The 17,991-nt window shown below is 53.3% G+C and overlaps 3 protein-coding genes and 1 long non-coding RNA gene across 4 annotated transcripts; 3 read left to right on the top strand and 1 right to left on the bottom strand.

Moving 5' to 3' along the window:
• Positions 1-537: 537 nt before the first annotated feature.
• On the top strand, positions 538-2,680 carry LOC140847109 (metallothionein-2-like). The gene is made up of 3 exons (XM_073226315.1): positions 538-708; positions 1,335-1,400; positions 2,068-2,680. Exons 1-3 carry the CDS (start codon positions 681-683, stop codon positions 2,157-2,159), a joined length of 186 nt encoding a protein of 61 aa, XP_073082416.1. The 5' UTR covers positions 538-680; the 3' UTR covers positions 2,160-2,680.
• Positions 2,681-5,849: 3,169 nt separating this feature from the next.
• Positions 5,850-7,791, top strand: LOC140846999 (metallothionein-2-like). Its single transcript, XM_073225629.1, has 3 exons — positions 5,850-6,193; positions 6,820-6,885; positions 7,559-7,791. Exons 1-3 carry the CDS (start codon positions 6,166-6,168, stop codon positions 7,648-7,650), a joined length of 186 nt encoding a protein of 61 aa, XP_073081730.1. The 5' UTR covers positions 5,850-6,165; the 3' UTR covers positions 7,651-7,791.
• Positions 7,792-9,824: 2,033 nt separating this feature from the next.
• LOC140847000 (uncharacterized) lies at positions 9,825-11,953 on the bottom strand. The gene is made up of 2 exons (XR_012126558.1): positions 11,730-11,953; positions 9,825-11,629 (listed from the first exon to the last, which is right to left on the bottom strand). It is a non-coding gene; the product is annotated as an uncharacterized lncRNA (long non-coding RNA).
• Positions 11,162-13,107, top strand: LOC140846998 (metallothionein-2). Its single transcript, XM_073225628.1, has 3 exons — positions 11,162-11,569; positions 12,136-12,201; positions 12,877-13,107. Exons 1-3 carry the CDS (start codon positions 11,542-11,544, stop codon positions 12,966-12,968), a joined length of 186 nt encoding a protein of 61 aa, XP_073081729.1. The 5' UTR covers positions 11,162-11,541; the 3' UTR covers positions 12,969-13,107.
• The last annotated feature ends 4,884 nt before the right edge of the window (positions 13,108-17,991 follow it).

Here is a 17,991-nt window from a genome sequence, read left to right as displayed (position 1 = left end):
AAGGGGGGCACAGAATGTACTGGCCGTAGCTGCGGTGTACGAGTTTTCGCAAAGCACGATGTGGTGACAGGGAGAAGTGCAGTAGCAGGCAAAGGTCACAGGCACACAGGGTCCCCTGCACAGATCCCTCAGGGGGCTATGCAGCCCCACGCTGCCCGCAGCCAGGGTGCTGAGCGCGAGGCTGGGCTTGCACCCGGACTCTGAGAAAGGATGAACATGACGACGGCCGCGCAGGACCGGGGATGCAGAAGCCGGCGAGGACCCAGACACGGAGTTCTCCGCCGGGCACCCGGGAACGTGGGTGGCGGCCAACTCTGGCAACTACAGGGAGGGCAGAGGGCTGCGAGAGCGCGTGCAGCCGCCGCACGGCCCCTCAGCGATAGCGGGTGCCAAAGGGCAACTGCCGCTGTGCGCACGGAGCTCAGGCGCTTTGGGGACCGTGCGCTCCGCCCGGAAGGGTGCGCAGAGCCGGGTCAAGGTCGCTGCGAGCCGTGAGGACTCCGCGAGGCCGGGCGCAAGGCCGGTGTGGAGCCTCTGCACTCCGACCGCCTCCTCGGCTCTTTTAAACCAAACGCGGGCGCCCAGCTGCAGAACGCGCCCCTCCAGTCCGGGTGTCGCTGCCCCTTTGCCACTTGCTTGGACCTCCCGCCTCACCTCGCCTCAGCTCACCTTGGCTCGAAATGGACCCCAACTGCTCCTGCCCCAGTGGTAAGAGGCCCCCCCGCTTGGAGCAGTGCGATGCCCCTTTCCCAGGTCCAAGACAGAGAACATCCTTGGGTTAGAGCAGGAAGTACTTGGAGCTGGAGCCGAGGCAGATTCCTGCACTTGGCCGGTCTTGGGCCCTCTCCCTGCTCAAGCAGCCTCATCAGCCCTGAGAGCGTTTGCATCCCCCCAGGCCTCCCATTTCAGAGGCGAGAGGCCACAGGCCAGAGGCCCAGGACTGTCTTCTCGATATCGCCCAGGTGGTCCATGGGGCTGCTGGTCCACACCCAGTGCTCTGTGCAGGCCTTGGGCTGCCTGTGCTTGGCAGGAGGCTGAGGATATTGCCTGGGCTCCGGACACAGGCTCTGACTCTGGCCAGACCCAGTCTTCCAGATATGGCTTGGAGCCTGGGACGATTGCTATGTGGCAAACACAAGGGACAGCAAGGGTCTGTGTGGGTGAGGGCAGAGAAGGTGAGAGGTTAGCAGTCCCCCTGTGGTATGGGACAGGAGCTCCCAGAGCTGGGCCCTCACTGCACAGAGGCAGCTGGCTGCTCAGAGCATTTGTACACCAACTGCTGAGGCTCCTGTCTCACACTCACTGCTTCCTGCCTGGCTTTCTCTTCCTGGCAGGTGGCTCCTGCACCTGTGCTGGCTCCTGCAAATGCAAAGAGTGCAGATGCACCTCCTGCAAGAAGAGTGAGTACGAGGTCTTCTTCTAGAATCTTGGAGTTGAGTAATAGGAGGAACCCAGAGCTCAGGAGGCAGGAGCAGACCAATGACCCAGTTTTCTGGCATCCCCTTCACCGCAACTGATTCAGGATCAGAGCTGGAAAAACCTTAGCAATGGCTCATTGCAGCCTGTCCTTATACAACAGGGAAACTGGGGTACAGCAGGTTTTTGCCAGTCAAGCACACACGTGGTAGAAGTAGTTCTCCTGCCTGCAATGCAGCTTTCTTAATCACCTCAGCTACGAAAGCACTTTATGGATGTGAGCTAGTGTCCACATGTGGTTTCTCTAACATGGTGCAGCCTTTCCTGTAGACAGAGCTTCCCTGGTCCTCTGGGAGCTGCTCTGGCAAGGGTTTGTCCCCTGTCTGATCTTGAGGAACTTCATTGTATGTTTCTGGGGGACGGACGCCGGGCTTCCACCTCTCCCAGAGGCCCTGTCACTGTCTCTGCAGGATTTCTGCCCTGTCCTGGACTCCAAAGGTGCAGGGTGGCTTTTCCTAATGGGTAGGATCCAGGCGTCTTGGGACAGAGCACGGCCCTGTGGGGCTGGGGGCAGAGTGTGTGCCGCGCGTGCTTTGGGAAGGGAGGTCCCAGGTAATGTGCTCTGACTTCTCACTCTCCTTTCTTCCCCAGGCTGCTGTTCCTGCTGCCCCGTGGGCTGTTCCAAGTGTGCCCAGGGCTGCATCTGCAAAGGGGCGTCGGGCAAGTGCAGCTGCTGTGCCTGACATGGGGGAGAGCCTGCTCCCCATGTGGAAAGAGCAGCATGTAGAAGCCTGTATTGTAATCAAATTTTTAGTACACCACCAATCTGTGTTCTACATTACAGTTTGTATGACATAGTGAATCATAATAGTCGTTGTGTGACTATTTTGGTCCTGTATTCCTTTTGTGCCTTAGAATTAAGGGTGTTCAAGCCCTCAGGGCTGGGGTCGGGTGATTGGACTGGAAATGTGTAGACATCTGGGTTCTTCATACAAATACTAGTCTCTAAGAAACCCTTATAAGGGGGAGAACATATACAACCTCTCAGGGACTCCCTTTCATTATCTGGGGATCACTGCCAAAGTTCACTCCTCCGTGATGTGAGGGTTAAAAAGTATTCAGAGGGAATGCGATTCAAGCACTTTGCCACTCCCACCGTTTGACTTCTACAGAGGGCTTTCTTACAAAGTTCTGTGAAAACACTGCTTTTATTTTCTAATACAGATATAAAATAAAATGAGTAATTAAGGAAAGATTCAAAAGACTACAGTAACGTGAACCCTATTTTCTGATTCAACACTTTACTTTAACTACGTAGGGAACAAGTAAAATAAGCAAAATAAAAGAGTTACAAATTGCAGTTTGTTTACCAATGAACACTGGAAACAATTCACAAATATCCTGGTGTGTGGACCACAGAGGAACTTTGAGTAGAATAGCCCTGACAGCCCCAGAGGGAACCAGAATCTGTCTTGCCCCACCCAGTGCCCCTGACCAGAGCCCACTCTCCCGGGCTCCCCGCTGTGACCGGGCTCAGAAAGTCTGCAAGGTCCTCCTGAGCTCAGCCTGAAAACTGCCCCTCCTTCCTCACCGGGCCTCCGCAACTTCAGCAGCAAACGGACTAGGGATTTGGAGGCAAGTGCCCAGGAACTCCGCAGCCAGCAGGCAGGGTAGCTGTGCCTCGGTTCCCCATGAAGTGCTTCGGGTCTGCCAGGGGCAGGGTGATGGTCCCATTCTGCAGTTGGGAGGGCGTGGTGCTGCTTCTTAGGCAGGAGTGACTTGTAACTCAAGCCAGTGGTTACTACCCCTGCCTCCATGTGGAGGCACTTGCTGCTTGATGTTCCAAGAGAGAGGCGAGTACCGTGGCCTCGGATCAGGATCACGCTCACCCGCAGGTGAGCTGCGTGTGGGGCAGAAGACGGAAAGTCAGAAGGCAGCCCGAATCACATGCATGGGTTTCCCACACACATCCCGGTACACAGCACACCCTGCCCCAACCAAGTGGTACGGCCTGGCAAGTCACTCAGCCTCCCTGAGCCTGCGTTTCCCCTTTGGGAGGAAGGAGATTATAGCATTAGGTGGGAGTAAATGAGAAAGTGGCTCAACTCCTGGCCAGGGCTTCCTATGCAGTGTCCGTTAGGATCTCTCTCTGTTCACACTTACTTTCTCGAGACAGGATCCTTGAGGTTCACAAGAGCTCCGGGAGAAAGGCTGTTGATATGGAAACGTGACTCTGGGCTGTGGGTTAAGGACGGAATTGAAAATTCATCTGGCAGCCAAAGAGAGGGTGACTGTGCCGCAGGAGTCCCTGGGCACCAGAGGCTGCCACAGCATTTGGACTGACACCAAGGCCCTTACCAGCCTCCTCAACGTCATCTGGTCTCCCTGTGCCCCAGAGACTGAGACCTCAAACAGGAAGAGACTGGAGTAATTACGCCAATGTCCACAGAGGGTCCGCCACCAGCACAATGTCACACTGCTCAGAAATAAAGGTATGGAAGAACCCAGGCTACAGTTGTCCCCAGAGCCTGGCCGCAGCTGGTGCATCATGGTGTCAGCGGATGCTACACTGGACGTATCACAGTTCTAAGCTGGAGGGTCCCTTGGGGGTGGAGACACGTGTTGTCCTTGGCTCAGAGGTGGGAAACCAGCCACAGAGGTCACAGCGCTACGCTGAGGGAGCTGACGGCTGGCTCACCTGCTGGCTCACGGCCCTACCCGCTGCTGCCTCTGTGTCCTCATCTTTCACATGCAGTCGTGACATAGGGTGACTGGTGAGGGCCAGGTGTTGCCGTCAGCCTACCAGAGTGCGATTCCACTTGTGTCACTCAGAGCAGGGTGACATTTAGTGGCTTCCCCTCTGCACTGTGAAACGGGCAATATGAAAGCATTTTCCTCATGGAAATGATAGAGGTAAAACTGGTAAAGAACATAGAAAGCTGCCTGGCATTGGGCGAGTGGCCTATGAATATCAGCCATGTCTTTATTAGCATTTTTCTGGGGTAAAATGTAAATGAGGGATGTTCTTTACCCCAGACAAATACAGCAGGCCTGGGGACCCTGTTTTTGTGTTCTGTGTCATCTTCATGACCCTGAAAGGACGTGACCTCTGGTCCAGACAGCGTCACTCTCTTCCCACACAACCGGCATCGGATCGGCCCCAGGATATAAAGTCATGAAGCAAGGCTCTGTTCCTCATTTCAGACAGTGAGAGATGCTCGCCAGTGTTCTGCCACCTACACCCTATTTGACTTAACACTGTAATTCGAAGGGATTCATAGTGTTGTCGATGTTTTCCTATGGAGGGCAAGCTCTGATCACTAATGAATATGAACATCCACCTCATTCTAGATGCAGAAGATGGCCAAATAATGGCATTATAGTATGTATGTTTCACTCAGGAGTCCCCTAAACACTGCTCCATGCTTGAACAGACTGTTTGCACTCCATTCAATGGTTTCAAGCAGTGTAGGAGGGCCCTGCACACCCTTGGGCCCCAGGCAGGCTTCTTGGACCTTGTGTTTCCCCTTTGGGAGGAAGGAGGCAGGGAGGCTGACTGGATTCCAGCATGTACAACTCCCTGGCTAGGTGCCCTGGGGAAAGTGATTTTAGACACCTTGAGTTGCAATTGGCCCTTAGTAAAAGGAGCCACCAAATAATAGCCCCATTCCCTTTTAGGGACTTGTGACAGTACACACATAGAAAGTGGTTATAACAGGGCCTGACAGGCACATAGAAAATGCTGTGGCTATAACCGACAGGAATGTTGAAAGGGAAATGGGCACGTTCCTTGCTCTGTTCTGGAAGGCGGATCTCCCTCGCCTCTAAGAAGAGAGCCCCTTTGGCGGTGTCCCACGCTTTGGGAGAGCCCTGGAATGGAGTGAGGGTGCGCTGGCCAGCTGTGGGCAGCGCTAGAGAGTTTGATGGTAAGAAGCACCGACTATGCTATCCTGCCCATATATACACATATATATATACACACACATATATATATATATATACATATAAATCCGTTCTTTCGTGGAGAACGCAGAGGAGGGTGCAGAGAATGTGTATGGGCCCTAGCTGCGGTGTACGAGTTTTCCAAAGCACCATGTGGTGACAGGGAGAAGCAGTGCAGTGGCAGGCAAAGGTCCTGTTCGCCGCCCGTCCCCTGCACAGATCTGTCGGGTGGCTAGGCACGCCCGCGCTGTCCGCCCGCAGGCAGGGTGCTGAGCGCGAGGCTGGGCGTGCACACGGACTCCGGGAAAAGACGAACCTGACGACCACGGTGCCGGGCCGGGGGAGGGGAAGGGAAGTCCGCGAGGACCCAGAGGCCGAGTTCTCCGGACACCCGGAAACAGGGGAGGCGACCAACGTCGGGCGGGCAGTGGGCAGGAGCGGTGGGCAGGGGGAGGGCGGGCAGCGGGCAGGGACAGCGAGTGCCCTCGGCGCACAGCCCCTCGGGGAGAGCGGGCGCCAACGGGCAGACGGCGCGGTGCCTACCCAGAGGAGGCGCCCCGGGGGAATCGTGCTCCCGGCCCGGCAGGCTGCGCACAGCCCGGCCCAGGAGGCTGCGAGCGGTGTGACCTCCTCGGAGCGGGGCGCAAAGCAGGGGCGGGTCCTTTGCGCCCGGACCGCCTCTTCCGCTTCTAAAGCCGGCGCGGGCGCCCAGCTGCGGCACGCGCCCCTCCAGCCCAGGTGTCGCTGCCCCTTTACCACTTGCTTGGACCTCCTGCCTCACCTCGCCTCAGCTCACCTTGGCTCGAAATGGACCCCAATTGCTCCTGTCCCAGTGGTAAGAGGCCCCCCCGCTTGGAACAGTGCGATGCCCCTTTCCCAGGTCCAAGACAAGGAACATCCTTGGGTTAGAGCAGGAAGTATTTGGAGCTGGAGCCGAGGCAGATTCCTGCACTTGGCCGGTCTTGGGCCCTCTCCCTGCTCAAGCATCCTCATCAGCCCTGAGAGCGTTTGCATCCCCCCAGGCCTCCCATTTCAGAGGCGAGAGGTCACAGGGCAGAGGCCCAGGACTGTCTTCTCGATATCGCCCAGGTGGTCCATGGGGCTGCTGGTCCACACCCAGTGCTCTGTGCAGGCCTTGGGCTGCCTGTGCTTGGCAGGAGGCTGAGGATATTGCCTGGGCTCCGGACACAGGCTCTGACTCTGGCCAGACCCAGTCTTCCAGATATGGCTTGGAGCCTGGGACGATTGCTATGTGGCAAACACAAGGGACAGCAAGGGTCTGTGTGGGTGAGGGCAGAGAAGGTGAGAGGTTAGCAGTCCCCCTGTGGTATGGGACAGGAGCTCCCAGAGCTGGGCCCTCACTGCACAGAGGCAGCTGGTTGCTCAGAGCATTTGTGCACCAACTGCTGAGGCTCCTGTCTCACACTCACTGCTTCCTGCCTGGCTTTCTCTTCCTGGCAGGTGGCTCCTGCACCTGTGCTGGCTCCTGCAAATGCAAAGAGTGCAGATGCACCTCCTGCAAGAAGAGTGAGTATGGGGGCTTCTTCTACAATCTTGGAGTTGAGTAATCGGAGGAACCCAGAGCTCAGCAGGCAGGAGCAGACCAATGACCCAGTTTCCTGGCATCCCCATCACCGCAACTGATTCAGGATCAGAGCTGGAAAAACCTTAGCAATGGCTCATTGCAGCCTGTCCTCATACAACAGGGAACCTGGGGAACAGCAGGTTTTTGCCAGTCAAGCACACACGTGGTAGAAGTAGTTCTCCTGCCTGCAATGCAGCTTTCTTAATCACCTCAGCTACGGAAGCACTTTATGGGTGTGAGCTAGTGTCCACGTGTGGTGTCCCTATCCTGGTGCAGCCTTTCCTGTAGAGGCTGCACACAGCTTCCCTGGTCCTCTGGGATCTGCTCTCGCAAGGGTTTGTCCCCTGTCTGGTCTTGAGGGCCTTCAGTGTATGCTTCTGGGGGACAGAGGCTGGCCTTCTAGCTCTCCCTGAGGCTCTGTCACTGTCTCTGCACGATCTCTGCCCTGTCCTGGATTCCAAAGGTGCAGGGTGGCTTTTCCTAGTGGGTAGGACCCAGGTGTCTTGGGACAGAGCAAGGCCCTGTGGCGCTGGGAGCAGAGTGTGTGCCACAGGTGCATTGGGAAGGGAGGTCCCAGGTAATGTGCTCTGATTCTCATTCTCCTTTCTTCCCCAGGCTGCTGTTCCTGCTGCCCCGTGGGCTGTTCCAAGTGTGCCCAGGGCTGCATCTGCAAAGGGGCGTCGGGCAAGTGCAGCTGCTGTGCCTGACATGGGGGAGAGCCTGCTCCCCACGTGGAAAGAGCAGCATTTAGAAGCCAGTATTGTAATAATATTTTCGTACACCACCAACCTGTGTTCTACATTACAGTTTGTATGAAATTGTGAATCATAAAATCATTGTTGACTATATTTTCATCCTGTATTCCTTTGTGTGCCTTAGAAAAAGGGTCTTTGTGCCCTCAGGGCTGGGGTCGGGTGATTGTACTGGAAATGTGTATACATCTGGGTTCTGCATACAAATACTTGTCTCTTACAAACCGTTATAAGGGTTCAGAACATATACAACTTCTAGGGGTCTCCCTTTCATTATCTGGGGATCCCTGCCAAACTTCAGTTCTCAGTGATTTGAGGGTTTAAAACTATTCAAGTGGGGATGGAGTCCAATACCCCAGCACTACCACCATCTTGTTTGCCTTCTACACAGGGTTTACTTCTAAAACACTGCTTAAAAACCAGTTTTTATTTTTTAATACAGATTTAAAGTTGGGTAAAATAAAATGAATTACTAAGGAAAAAATTTAAAGGATACAATATGTAAAACCTATTTTTCCATTCAACACATTTCATTAACCATGTAAGGAAGAAATAGGAAAAATGAAAGAATTACAAACTACACAATTGTTCAACAATGAGCACTGGATAAAATTCACAGTGTGGAGCCCTCACATACCAGAGGGAACCACGGGTCTTGCCTAGTCCAGTGCCCCAGACCGGAGCCCACTTTCCCCGGGCTCCCTGCTGTGACCAGGCTCAGAAAGTCTGCAAGGTCCTCCTGAGCTCAGGCTGAAAGCTGCCCCTCCTTAACCCAGGCCTTGGCAATTTAAGCAGCCAAGTGACTTGGTATTTTGAGGGACTTGCCCACTATTAACCAGCAAGTGGAAGGGTGGCTGAGCATTAGATCCAGATGAAGTGTTTCGTGTCTGCCTGGCACAGGCTCATGGCAGATTCTGTAGTTTGTAGTGTGTGGTGGTGCTTCTTAGACAGGAGTGACTTGTCACTCATGCCAATGATTTGTCCCACTGGCTATTTGTGGAAGGAAGTGCTATTTGATGTTAAAGCAAAAAGCAAAAAGAGTCCTGAGTTCCAGTAGTAAGGGCCATTATTGCAGGCAGGTGTCCTGTGGGAAGCTGGGAAGGTGGCTGCGTGTGCAGAGTGAATGGGGTTTGATTTTGGGCAGCCCTGATTCACAGCCCACTGTGCTACCTCCTCCTTGCCCACGTGGGCAAGTAGTTGATATTCGGGGAGACTCCCTTTCCTTATGTGTATAATGGGGATTATATCTCAATGTTGTAGCTTAAATGAGATAATGGCCTGGCTCCTAACTAGGATTTAATAAACAGTGGCCATTATGATCACTATGTCCATACTGACATTCATGGAGACAGGATCCCTTTAGCTTCCAACAAGCTCCTGGAGAAATGCTCACTGGTTTGGAAGTCTTTCTGTGGGTTGGAGGCTAAAGATGAGATTCAGTGCCAGGCAGAATGTGGATGATCTGAAATAAGCCCTGGGGACAAGACACGGCCACAGCATTTTGACAGGCATAAAAGCCTTTCCCACCCTTCATGTCATTTGAACTTCTCAGGAACCAGTGAGAGTGAACAAGCAGCAGCAGGAGTGCTTCTGCCAACATCCAGAGAGATTAAGCAACCTGCCCAAGGTCACACAGCTTGTAGTCAGAGATCTGAACCTATAATGCAAATGCAGCTGCTCTCACCCTGGGCCACAGCCTGTTGATCGTGATGTCACTGAATGCTAAAATCTGCCTCTCATTATTCAGAGCTGGAAGGCTCCTTTGAGAAAGTCTTGTTGTGCTCCTGCTTTTAGAGATGGGAAAACTGAAGCCCAGAGAGGTCAAACCTATGCAGAAGGATGTGACCACCAGCTCAGCGCTCTTCCCACTGCCGCCTCTGTGCCACATGTTCAGTGTCACTGCTTTCCATGTGTCATCACAGTGTAGGATGGTAGGTGAGGGCAAGGTGCTGCAGACAGCCTGCATGAGTGCAATCCCACCTGTGTCACTTACAGGTGTGTCATGTAAGCTCTCTGTGGCTCAATCTTTTCCACTATAATAAGGGCAAAATAACAGCATCTAGTTCTTAGGATTAAACCATTTAAAATTCATGCAAAGAACTTAGAATAGTGCCTGGCACACAGTAATGTATAGTATCAGCTATTATTTTATTAATATCATTCATAGCATAGGAGATATCATTCTACTTCCAAAGAAATAAGCCAAGCCTGGTTGCTTAGGTGTGTATCTTGTTTTATCTTCATCAGTCACATGCGCACATGACCAGTTGCCCAGAGAGGGTTATTCCTACAAAAGAGGGATCAGCACTAAAGAGAAAAAGCCATGAGTGAGACAGTCTGTGTCCTCGTAGCGGATACAGAAGGATGGCTGCCATTTCTGCTGCCCCCCTCCACTAGTAATTTTACTTCACATTGCCTTATAAACGACATATTTTTTCTTAACTATATATATTTGCAGTACAGAGTCGTTAGCACTATGGAAAATGAGAATTGGTTTGCATCCAGACACAGAAGGCAGACACAAAAGCATGTGTATATTCCTTTCGTATCACTTTCGTCACTCCCAGGATTGAGCCCGATGCAGTAGAGACGGGCTGCAGACATTCCTCTGGGCCAAAGGGAAGTTTTATCATTGACTTTCTCTTTCTTTTGGGATGTGGCTGGAATAAGACCCAGGGCACTGCTTTCCAGCCCTGGGACCCTGGGGTGGTTAGGTAAACTCCTGTGTTGTACACAGGTTTGCCTTTGGGGAACCAGCTCATCAGCAATATTTTCCCTAAAGGTTGTTAGTGTTCACAGAGTGAAAGTGATTCATCAAAGCCTGGCACAGTCTGAATGTTATGTAATTGTCAGGAATACTACAAGGGAAATAATCACCTTTCTGGCTTTGCTATTTAATGCCTATTAATAGGTCTGCCTATCACCTAAAATGATCCCTTCTCTGGTGGATGGGGGGCACTCCATGCTTTGGGAACCTCCACTTGCAGTAGGGTAGACTGGCTGGGCTGCAGAAAGCCCTGGAAGTTTAGGCAAAGGAACACCTAGACAAATGTGCCTATACATCCCTTTTGTCCTGGAGGATGGAAGGAAGGAGGGAAGGGAGGCAAAGGCCTGTGTTCCCCTAGGTACTGTGTACAGGAAAAACGCGGCAGGAGGACTGTAGTGGGGTCCAGGACAGGCAATTCTGGGCGGGGATGGGGAAGGCGAGTGGGGAGTGAAGGTCACCTACCGCTGGTGTTTGCACCCAACTCCCTGGCCCTGGCCAAGCCAGGGTCGTGAGCCCGAGGCTGGGATTGCACACGAGGTGGAATTGCCCACGAAACTGGGATTGCGCAGGAGGCTGGGATTGCACACGGACTCGGAAAAGGACGAACCCGAGACCGACGGTGCGGGGCCGGAGGTGGGTAAGACCTCGAGGACTGAGGCGGTAACATCCCGGACACTCGGGAACACGGGGTGGCTGCCAACGTCGGCAGAACTGAACGGCGGGCAGGGGGGTTGGGACACGGCGTGCGGTCCGCGCACAGCCCCTCCTTGGGAGCGGGCGCCAAAGGGCAGCGCGCGCTGTGCGCACAGAGCCCAGGTGTCCTCGGGGACCGTGCGCCCGGCCCGGCAGGGTATTCACAGCCCTGCCAAGGTCGCTGCGGGCCGCACGGCCTCCGCGGGGCGGTGCGCAAGGCCGGAGGGCGATGTGGGGGGTGGGGGCCTCTGCGCCCGGACCGCCTCCTCCGCCTATAAAGCGAGCGGGGGCGCTTGCTCGGCAACAGGACGCGCTCCTCCAGCCCAGGTGCCGCAGCCGGTTTGCCACCCGCTTGGACCTCCCGCCTCACCTCAGCTCGCCTCCAAATGGACCCCAACTGCTCCTGCTCCACTGGTAAGAGGCTCCTGGCTCGGAGCCGTACGATGCCCCTTTCTCAGGCGCAGGTCAGTGTACCTGGGTTAGAGGAGAGAATGTTCTGAGCTGGCGCTGAAGCAGACTCCTGGAGTTTGCCCAGTGCTTTCTTCTTAGGCAGCTTCTGAGAACATTTCCAGACCTCCACTTGCGTCTCTTTTAGCGTCGAGGGTCCTGAGACTTGAGGCTGTACTTCAAAGGTCACACACAAGGTTGGTTGGTCAGGAGATGCTGGACTGGGACCCAGAGCTGCTCTGGTAGCTGCCAGGAGCTGTTGGCAGTTGGAGACATTGCCTTTTCAGGGTTCAGGGCATAAGGCCATGGCCCTCAGCCCTGCTCTGCCTGAGCTGGGTGTGGAGCAAAATCAGGAGGCACCCTACTTTTACCAGCACTAGAAGAGAGAAGGTGGGGCTTCTATTTACCCTGTGTGGGATAGGAGCTTCTAAACTGGGACCTGACAGCGGCGGCTGCAAGGAGTGTTTGTTGACTGACTCCTCAATCTCCTGTCTCACACTCATGCTCCCTGCTTGTCCTTCTCTTCCTTGTAGATGGCTCCTGCACCTGTGCTGGCTCCTGCAAATGCAAAGAGTGCAGATGCACCTCCTGCAAGAAGAGTGAGTATGGGGGCTTCTTCTAGAATCTTGGAGTTGAGTAATAGGAGGAACCCAGAGCTCAGCAGGCAGGAGCAGACCAATGACCCAGTTTTCTGGCATCCCCTTCACCGCAACTGATTCAGGATCAGAGCTGGAACAACCTTAGCAGTGGCTCATTGCAGCCTGTCCTTATACAACAGGGAAACTGGGGTATAGCAGGTTTTTGCCAGTCAAGTATACACCTGGTAGAAGTAGTTCTCCTGCCTGCAATGCAGCTTTCTTAATCACCTCAGCTACGGAAGCACTTTATGGGTGTGAGCTAGTGTCCACGTGTGGTGTCCCTAACCTGGTGCAGCCTTTCCTGTAGAGGGTGCACAGAGCTTCCCTGGTCCTCTGGGAGCTGCTCTCGCAAGGGTTTGTCCCCTGTCTGATCTTGAGGACCTTCATTTGTATGTTTCTGGGGGACGGAGTCTGGCCTTCCAGCTCTCCCTGAGGCCCTGTCACTGTCTCTGCACGATCTCTGCCCTGTCCTGGACTCCAAAGGTGCAGGGTGGCTTTTCCTAGTGGGTAGGACCCAGGTGTCTTGGGACAGAGCACGGCCCTGTGGGGCTGGGGGCAGAGTGGGTGCCGCGCATGCTTTGGGAAGGGAGGGCCCAGGTAATGTGCTCTCACTTCTCACTCTCCTTTCTTCCCCAGGCTGCTGTTCCTGCTGCCCCGTGGGCTGTTCCAAGTGTGCCCAGGGCTGTATCTGCAAAGGGGCGTCAGACAAGTGCAGCTGCTGTGCCTGACATGGGGGAGAGCCTGCTCCCCATGTGGACAGAGCAGGGTTTACAAACCTGCGTATATTTTTTCATAGTACACTGAACGAATTACTACACTCTTTTTTCTATGGAATATTTGAATGACAATAAACTCATCTACACTCTTCTAGGTCCAGTACCTGTGGTGTGTTGGGAATATGGTATTGGTTGTAGTTGGGCTGCAGGGGAACCTGTGTTGGTGGAAGATGGCGGAGTGGGGGTGGAATCGGACTTCCTGCCATCTGGCCTGGCATTTGTTCTCTACAACCTATGACAGAGCAATTCCTCTACCACCTTCTAGAGAGAACTGACTGGTCCCTGCCCTTATTGTGCTTCTATGTCATGGCCTATATTCACTCAATAGCCACCTATGGTGCACCTACTATATACACAGGCATTAGGTTCTCAGTGACAAGGTTATATGCAGACTGCTGGGGGGAGGGAGTTACCAGATAGAAGAAACATAGTGGCTGTGGAGGAGAATGCTTAAGGATGGTGACCTTTGCACTGAGATCTGACAGCTACATTCCTGTCAGAGGTGACACCTTGAGCAAAGGCACTACAGTGGGGAAGAGCTTGGTTTGCTCAGGGAATAGAAGGCCAGTGTGTCTGGGAGCGTGTGAGGGGAATAGTCCAAGCTCACTTTGGAGAGGGGAGAGCAGAGACCGTATGTTTCATTCATCTGAATGAGCCCAGACTGGTCGCACAGCTGAATCACTTGGAGAAGTGGAAAGAGGACCACACCATGGTCCCACTCCTCATTTCTGATTTCTTAGGTCTAAAATGGGCTGGGGAACCTATATTTTAAATAAGTATCTAAGGTTGCAACCCGCTGAGTTGGTTACACTGAGTCATTTAGTGAAATGAAATAGGCATCTGCCAGGAAATACTCCCTCTTCAGTTGGTATTTGAAGTCAATGCCCCCAACATGTGGCTGACTCTACTGGGGGCCAGGGGGACCTGAGGATACCTGGCTCCTGTCTGTGCAGGGAGAGGTGGGCAGGCCTTGCCACACAGGATGTGGTGAGCTTCTCTGTAGAGACCAAATCAGGCTGAGGGCAGTCCACACCTCCACGGGGGCTCACACTACAGAAACACCACTGCAGTGTGGGCAGGCCAGTGCCCCAGCTGCTGTTTCCTGGTGACAGAGCCTGGCACCTGAGTGGGCCTGTGATGTGGCACTGCCCTGTTTAGTGAAAGTCCTGGTGCCAGAGTCATAAATCTGCCCAGTTGTTTTTCTTTCACAACTGCCAAAACCTCTCTGGGGCAAGGTACAGAGTGTTCTCACACGGTCTGACAAACAGTCCCCCAGCTTGTAGCTTTTTCTTTTCCCAGTCATGAACTGGCATCCCAGCTCCACACCCCAGCTCCATGCCCCCAAGGGTGGGCAAGGCATGCCCATTAGGGACATCTGCTGGGGAGATTTTAACAGATTTTTGAAACATTTAATAAGGCTGTATCAGAATGCCTTGTTTAGTTCTGAAAGTTAACACCTTGCTGAACTGGTAAAGTAGTTAAGCGTGTCAGTTGTGGAGCCAGATGCTTGGCTAGCACTGTAACTCCACTACCTAGGCAGTTGGTGTGGCCTGTCTGTGCTTTATATTTCTCATTTGTAAAGTGAAGGCAGTTTAGTGCCTGCACTGTAGGATTGTTATGAGATTAAATGTGTCCAAAACAGTCCTGGGCATATAACAAGTGTTCAGTAAGTGGTACTTCCCTTGGGGCCAGGCACAGTATCTGACAACCAGTAGGGGATCCATAAATGCTCTCTACAGGATTCAGAGAGCACTTACTGGACCCCTACTGTATGCAAACCGTTGTGCTGGACACAGAGAGGATGCTAATATATGAATAAGATCCAATCTTTTTGTTGGAGGAGATCTTATTCAAATCCCTGTCAAATTCTGGGAGCGTTTATCACTTCAAGAAACAGTTCCTGAGCGGGGGCAGAGAGTGACAGAGTCTGAACATTCTGCCTTCAGGGAAAGGCCCTGACTTGAATAGCTAAGACGGTGTGCAAGGCTTGGGAGGAGAAGTCTGAACAGGAGGCCAGGAGAAAACTCAATTTATTTATTTATTCATTCATTCATTTATTCATTTGCATGGTCACTTCTAGGCCAGAACTGTTTGGAGAATTGGTGGGTGGGCTTGACAAGCAGGGGTCTGACTCTTCCTGTGGAGGGAGGAGGCTGGCATGATACTCCTGCCCAATGCAGATGCCTAGTATTCAATGAAGGCAAACCGGGCCAATCAGATCTCCTCCCCTGAGAAGTGTAAATTCAAGGTGCAGGTGGTGGGAACACAAGGTAACTAAGAGCTGTAATGGGAGCTACGTCATAGGAATAGTAGCGAATTCACCTAAATGGAAGCTATGAGGATAATTAGACCAAGCTACTTATTTGTTTTCTATGAGAACTGTTTTTCAGTCTTCCAGGGACCCAGACAGGCTGAACTCTGCTGAGAAGAGTCCCAGTGACCCTTTACCTCCCTTTGAATTCTGAAAGCCAGCCCTGTATTGGCTAGGGCCCCTTGAATGAAAGCAACAGAAAGGAACTCTAGCTAAATGGGTAAAATCAAAATTCACTGGAAGGGTATTGAGGACCTATGGAAGTGACCAGAAGGATGGAGAACAAAGGCCCAGAAAATGGGCAGGAGCCGTGGGGAGGTCAACAGGTCATGTCCCAGGAGCAGCTTGTCCGGCTGCTGCAGCTGGCACAGCCCTCACCACTTACTTCTGCTGTCCCCGAATGCCATCACTGCCACTGGCCCCGGCTCCTGCCACTGAATTCTGGAGTGTCCATGAAGCTCTTCCTCCCTTGCCCAAGGCCCCATGTTCCAGGAAGTCCAGCTGGCTGAAGGTGGGGAGGAGGACTCTCTGGCCACCTAGGGATTCCCCAGGGGGAGGCAGGAGCCCGCATACACTCTGGATTCACCCTGTGGGGTTTCCTCCTATGTCAGTAAGTTCCCAGCTGGAAACCAGTCGGTCATTTGGGAGAGTTTAATAAAGGGCTTTTAAATATATACATAAACAAAGGAGTTGGAAGGATTAAGAAAAATAAATCAGAAATGTGGAGACTCTCAGGCTTGTAGCAGTGTCACCATTGGCAGGTCCAGGCCTGAAGGACCCCAGGAAGGGGCTGTCACTGGACCCCAGAGAGAACAGCTATAGCTGCAGGCTTCGTAGCTGCGGGAGAGGAAGCCCCAACAGGAGCTGCGGCCTTCACGTCAACACCCAGCCTTGCAAGAAAATAGCCTGGGGAATACAGTCCATGACCGGCTGTCTTCCCTTTCCCATGTCTGCCAGTGTTCCCATTGGCTGAACCAACCAGATGCTGCTGGGTTCATATACAGCTCCCACCCACTTCCTGGCTCCTTGAGGGGAAGGTGGGGAGTGGATATGGAAAATACCAGCCCAGGCTGCAAATAAGGTGTGCCTCCATCAACAACGGCCGTTCATGTCTCTTCCTTGCACTCTGGAAAATTGAATTAAAGTAAGGATGACTTAATCTCACTGAGTTGAAGGTGGGTCAGGTGCAGAAAAACTGGCAGAAGCCTGCAAGAGGAGTTGGGGGGAGTGGGTGAGGTGTAGTGCGGGCACTGGAGGGCTCTCAGAGCCCTGCCTGCAGGTGTGACCAGGCGAGGCTGCTCAGAGCCCCAGGTGAAGAAGGAGGGAGGAGGAACGGAATCACACACCGTTGTCTGCATGAGACACTCACCTGGCCCCACCCGTGGCATGGCAGTGCACACTGAGCTACCCTTTCAGAGCGTTCCCTTCCCTGAGGCCTGTCCTGGCTGGCTGGACACACGCACCTCCCACCAGGGGGCAAAGCCAGGCTCCTTCCAGGACCCTTGCCTCTTCCGTGGTGACCTTTCTCCCTCCCTCCTCAGACTCTTCTACCTAGGAGGGAGGGGAGGTTGGGGTGTATTGTAAAGGTTGGTTTGCATCAAGGCTGTCAATGGGGACTTCTTGGGGGCCCTCCTGAACCTGAGCCTCTGCCTGTACAGATTTTGAGATTCTTCAACCCTCAGGGGAGGAGGCTGAGGCAAGGCTGAAAGCTGGTGTTGTCATGGAGGCTTGGGTAATATGAAGGACTTTTTGGAGTAACCCCCAGGGAGTCCAGAGGTTGTATCGAAAAGCTGGAGAATGGGATCTGAGCCACGTTACCAGCCACACTGGCCTGCATCATTGCCATTGCTGCAGGTGGGGGTACAGCCATATGCACACTGCCTAGACTCTGTTTCATCTCTAAGACACCTCCCTGCACCCACACAGCCAGGCTAAGCCAGAGCCTCTAGCAGCAATTCAGTGATTTGGGGTCACCCCAGCTGGGAAGCTTTGCCAGCTTCACGTGTCCTTCAGAGAGAAAGGGCAATGCTTTACACAGAGAAGCGACCCTCAGGGATGCATTTGGGCATGTGATGGGCACTGGTTGAGTTTGGGTATCTGACATCCATTCCCCCACTTCCTTTTGGTGAACTCCCCACTGTGCATGGCCTTGGAGGAAAGGGAGACCAGGAGGCCAGCTAAAAGATAGAGGTCCAGATATTTGTTTTCCAGGGAACCTCAGACAATTGGATGTTCCCCTTTTGGAATACAAACATGAGCAAGAATGAATTCCAAGGTCCTTCATCACATGCCCTGATCAGATTCTGTGAACCCCGAAACCAGGCCTGTGGATCCTGTGTCCCAACCCTATGGCATTTCCTTAGCTCCTGTCCCCTTTCCAAGCCTGGTCCTGCAAGTCCAGGGCTCTCCCCAGCCACACACCTACCCCCACCCCCCAAACTTGGACCCTTCTAGCAAACAATGCTTAGCCTAATTCTTTTCCTAGTAGCTCACAAGTCTGGGGAAGATGTTGGTGGAGCAAGTTGGCTTCCTCTGTGACATCACAGGATCACCTCCTGTGCCCAAGATACCCAGACTGCCAGGGCCTGAGACTCTGAAGGCAGAATGGATCCTGGCACCTGGATATCACTTCCCATCCTGGGCCATGTTCTTTCTTGCTTGGGC

The sequence above is a fragment of the Manis javanica genome, chromosome 17 (genome assembly GCF_040802235.1).
Source record: "Manis javanica isolate MJ-LG chromosome 17, MJ_LKY, whole genome shotgun sequence".
In the NCBI taxonomy this organism is placed as follows: Eukaryota; Metazoa; Chordata; class Mammalia; order Pholidota; family Manidae; genus Manis; species Manis javanica.
The sequence above is the reverse complement of the archived record's forward strand: the minus strand, read 5'-3'. Positions and strand labels throughout refer to the sequence as shown.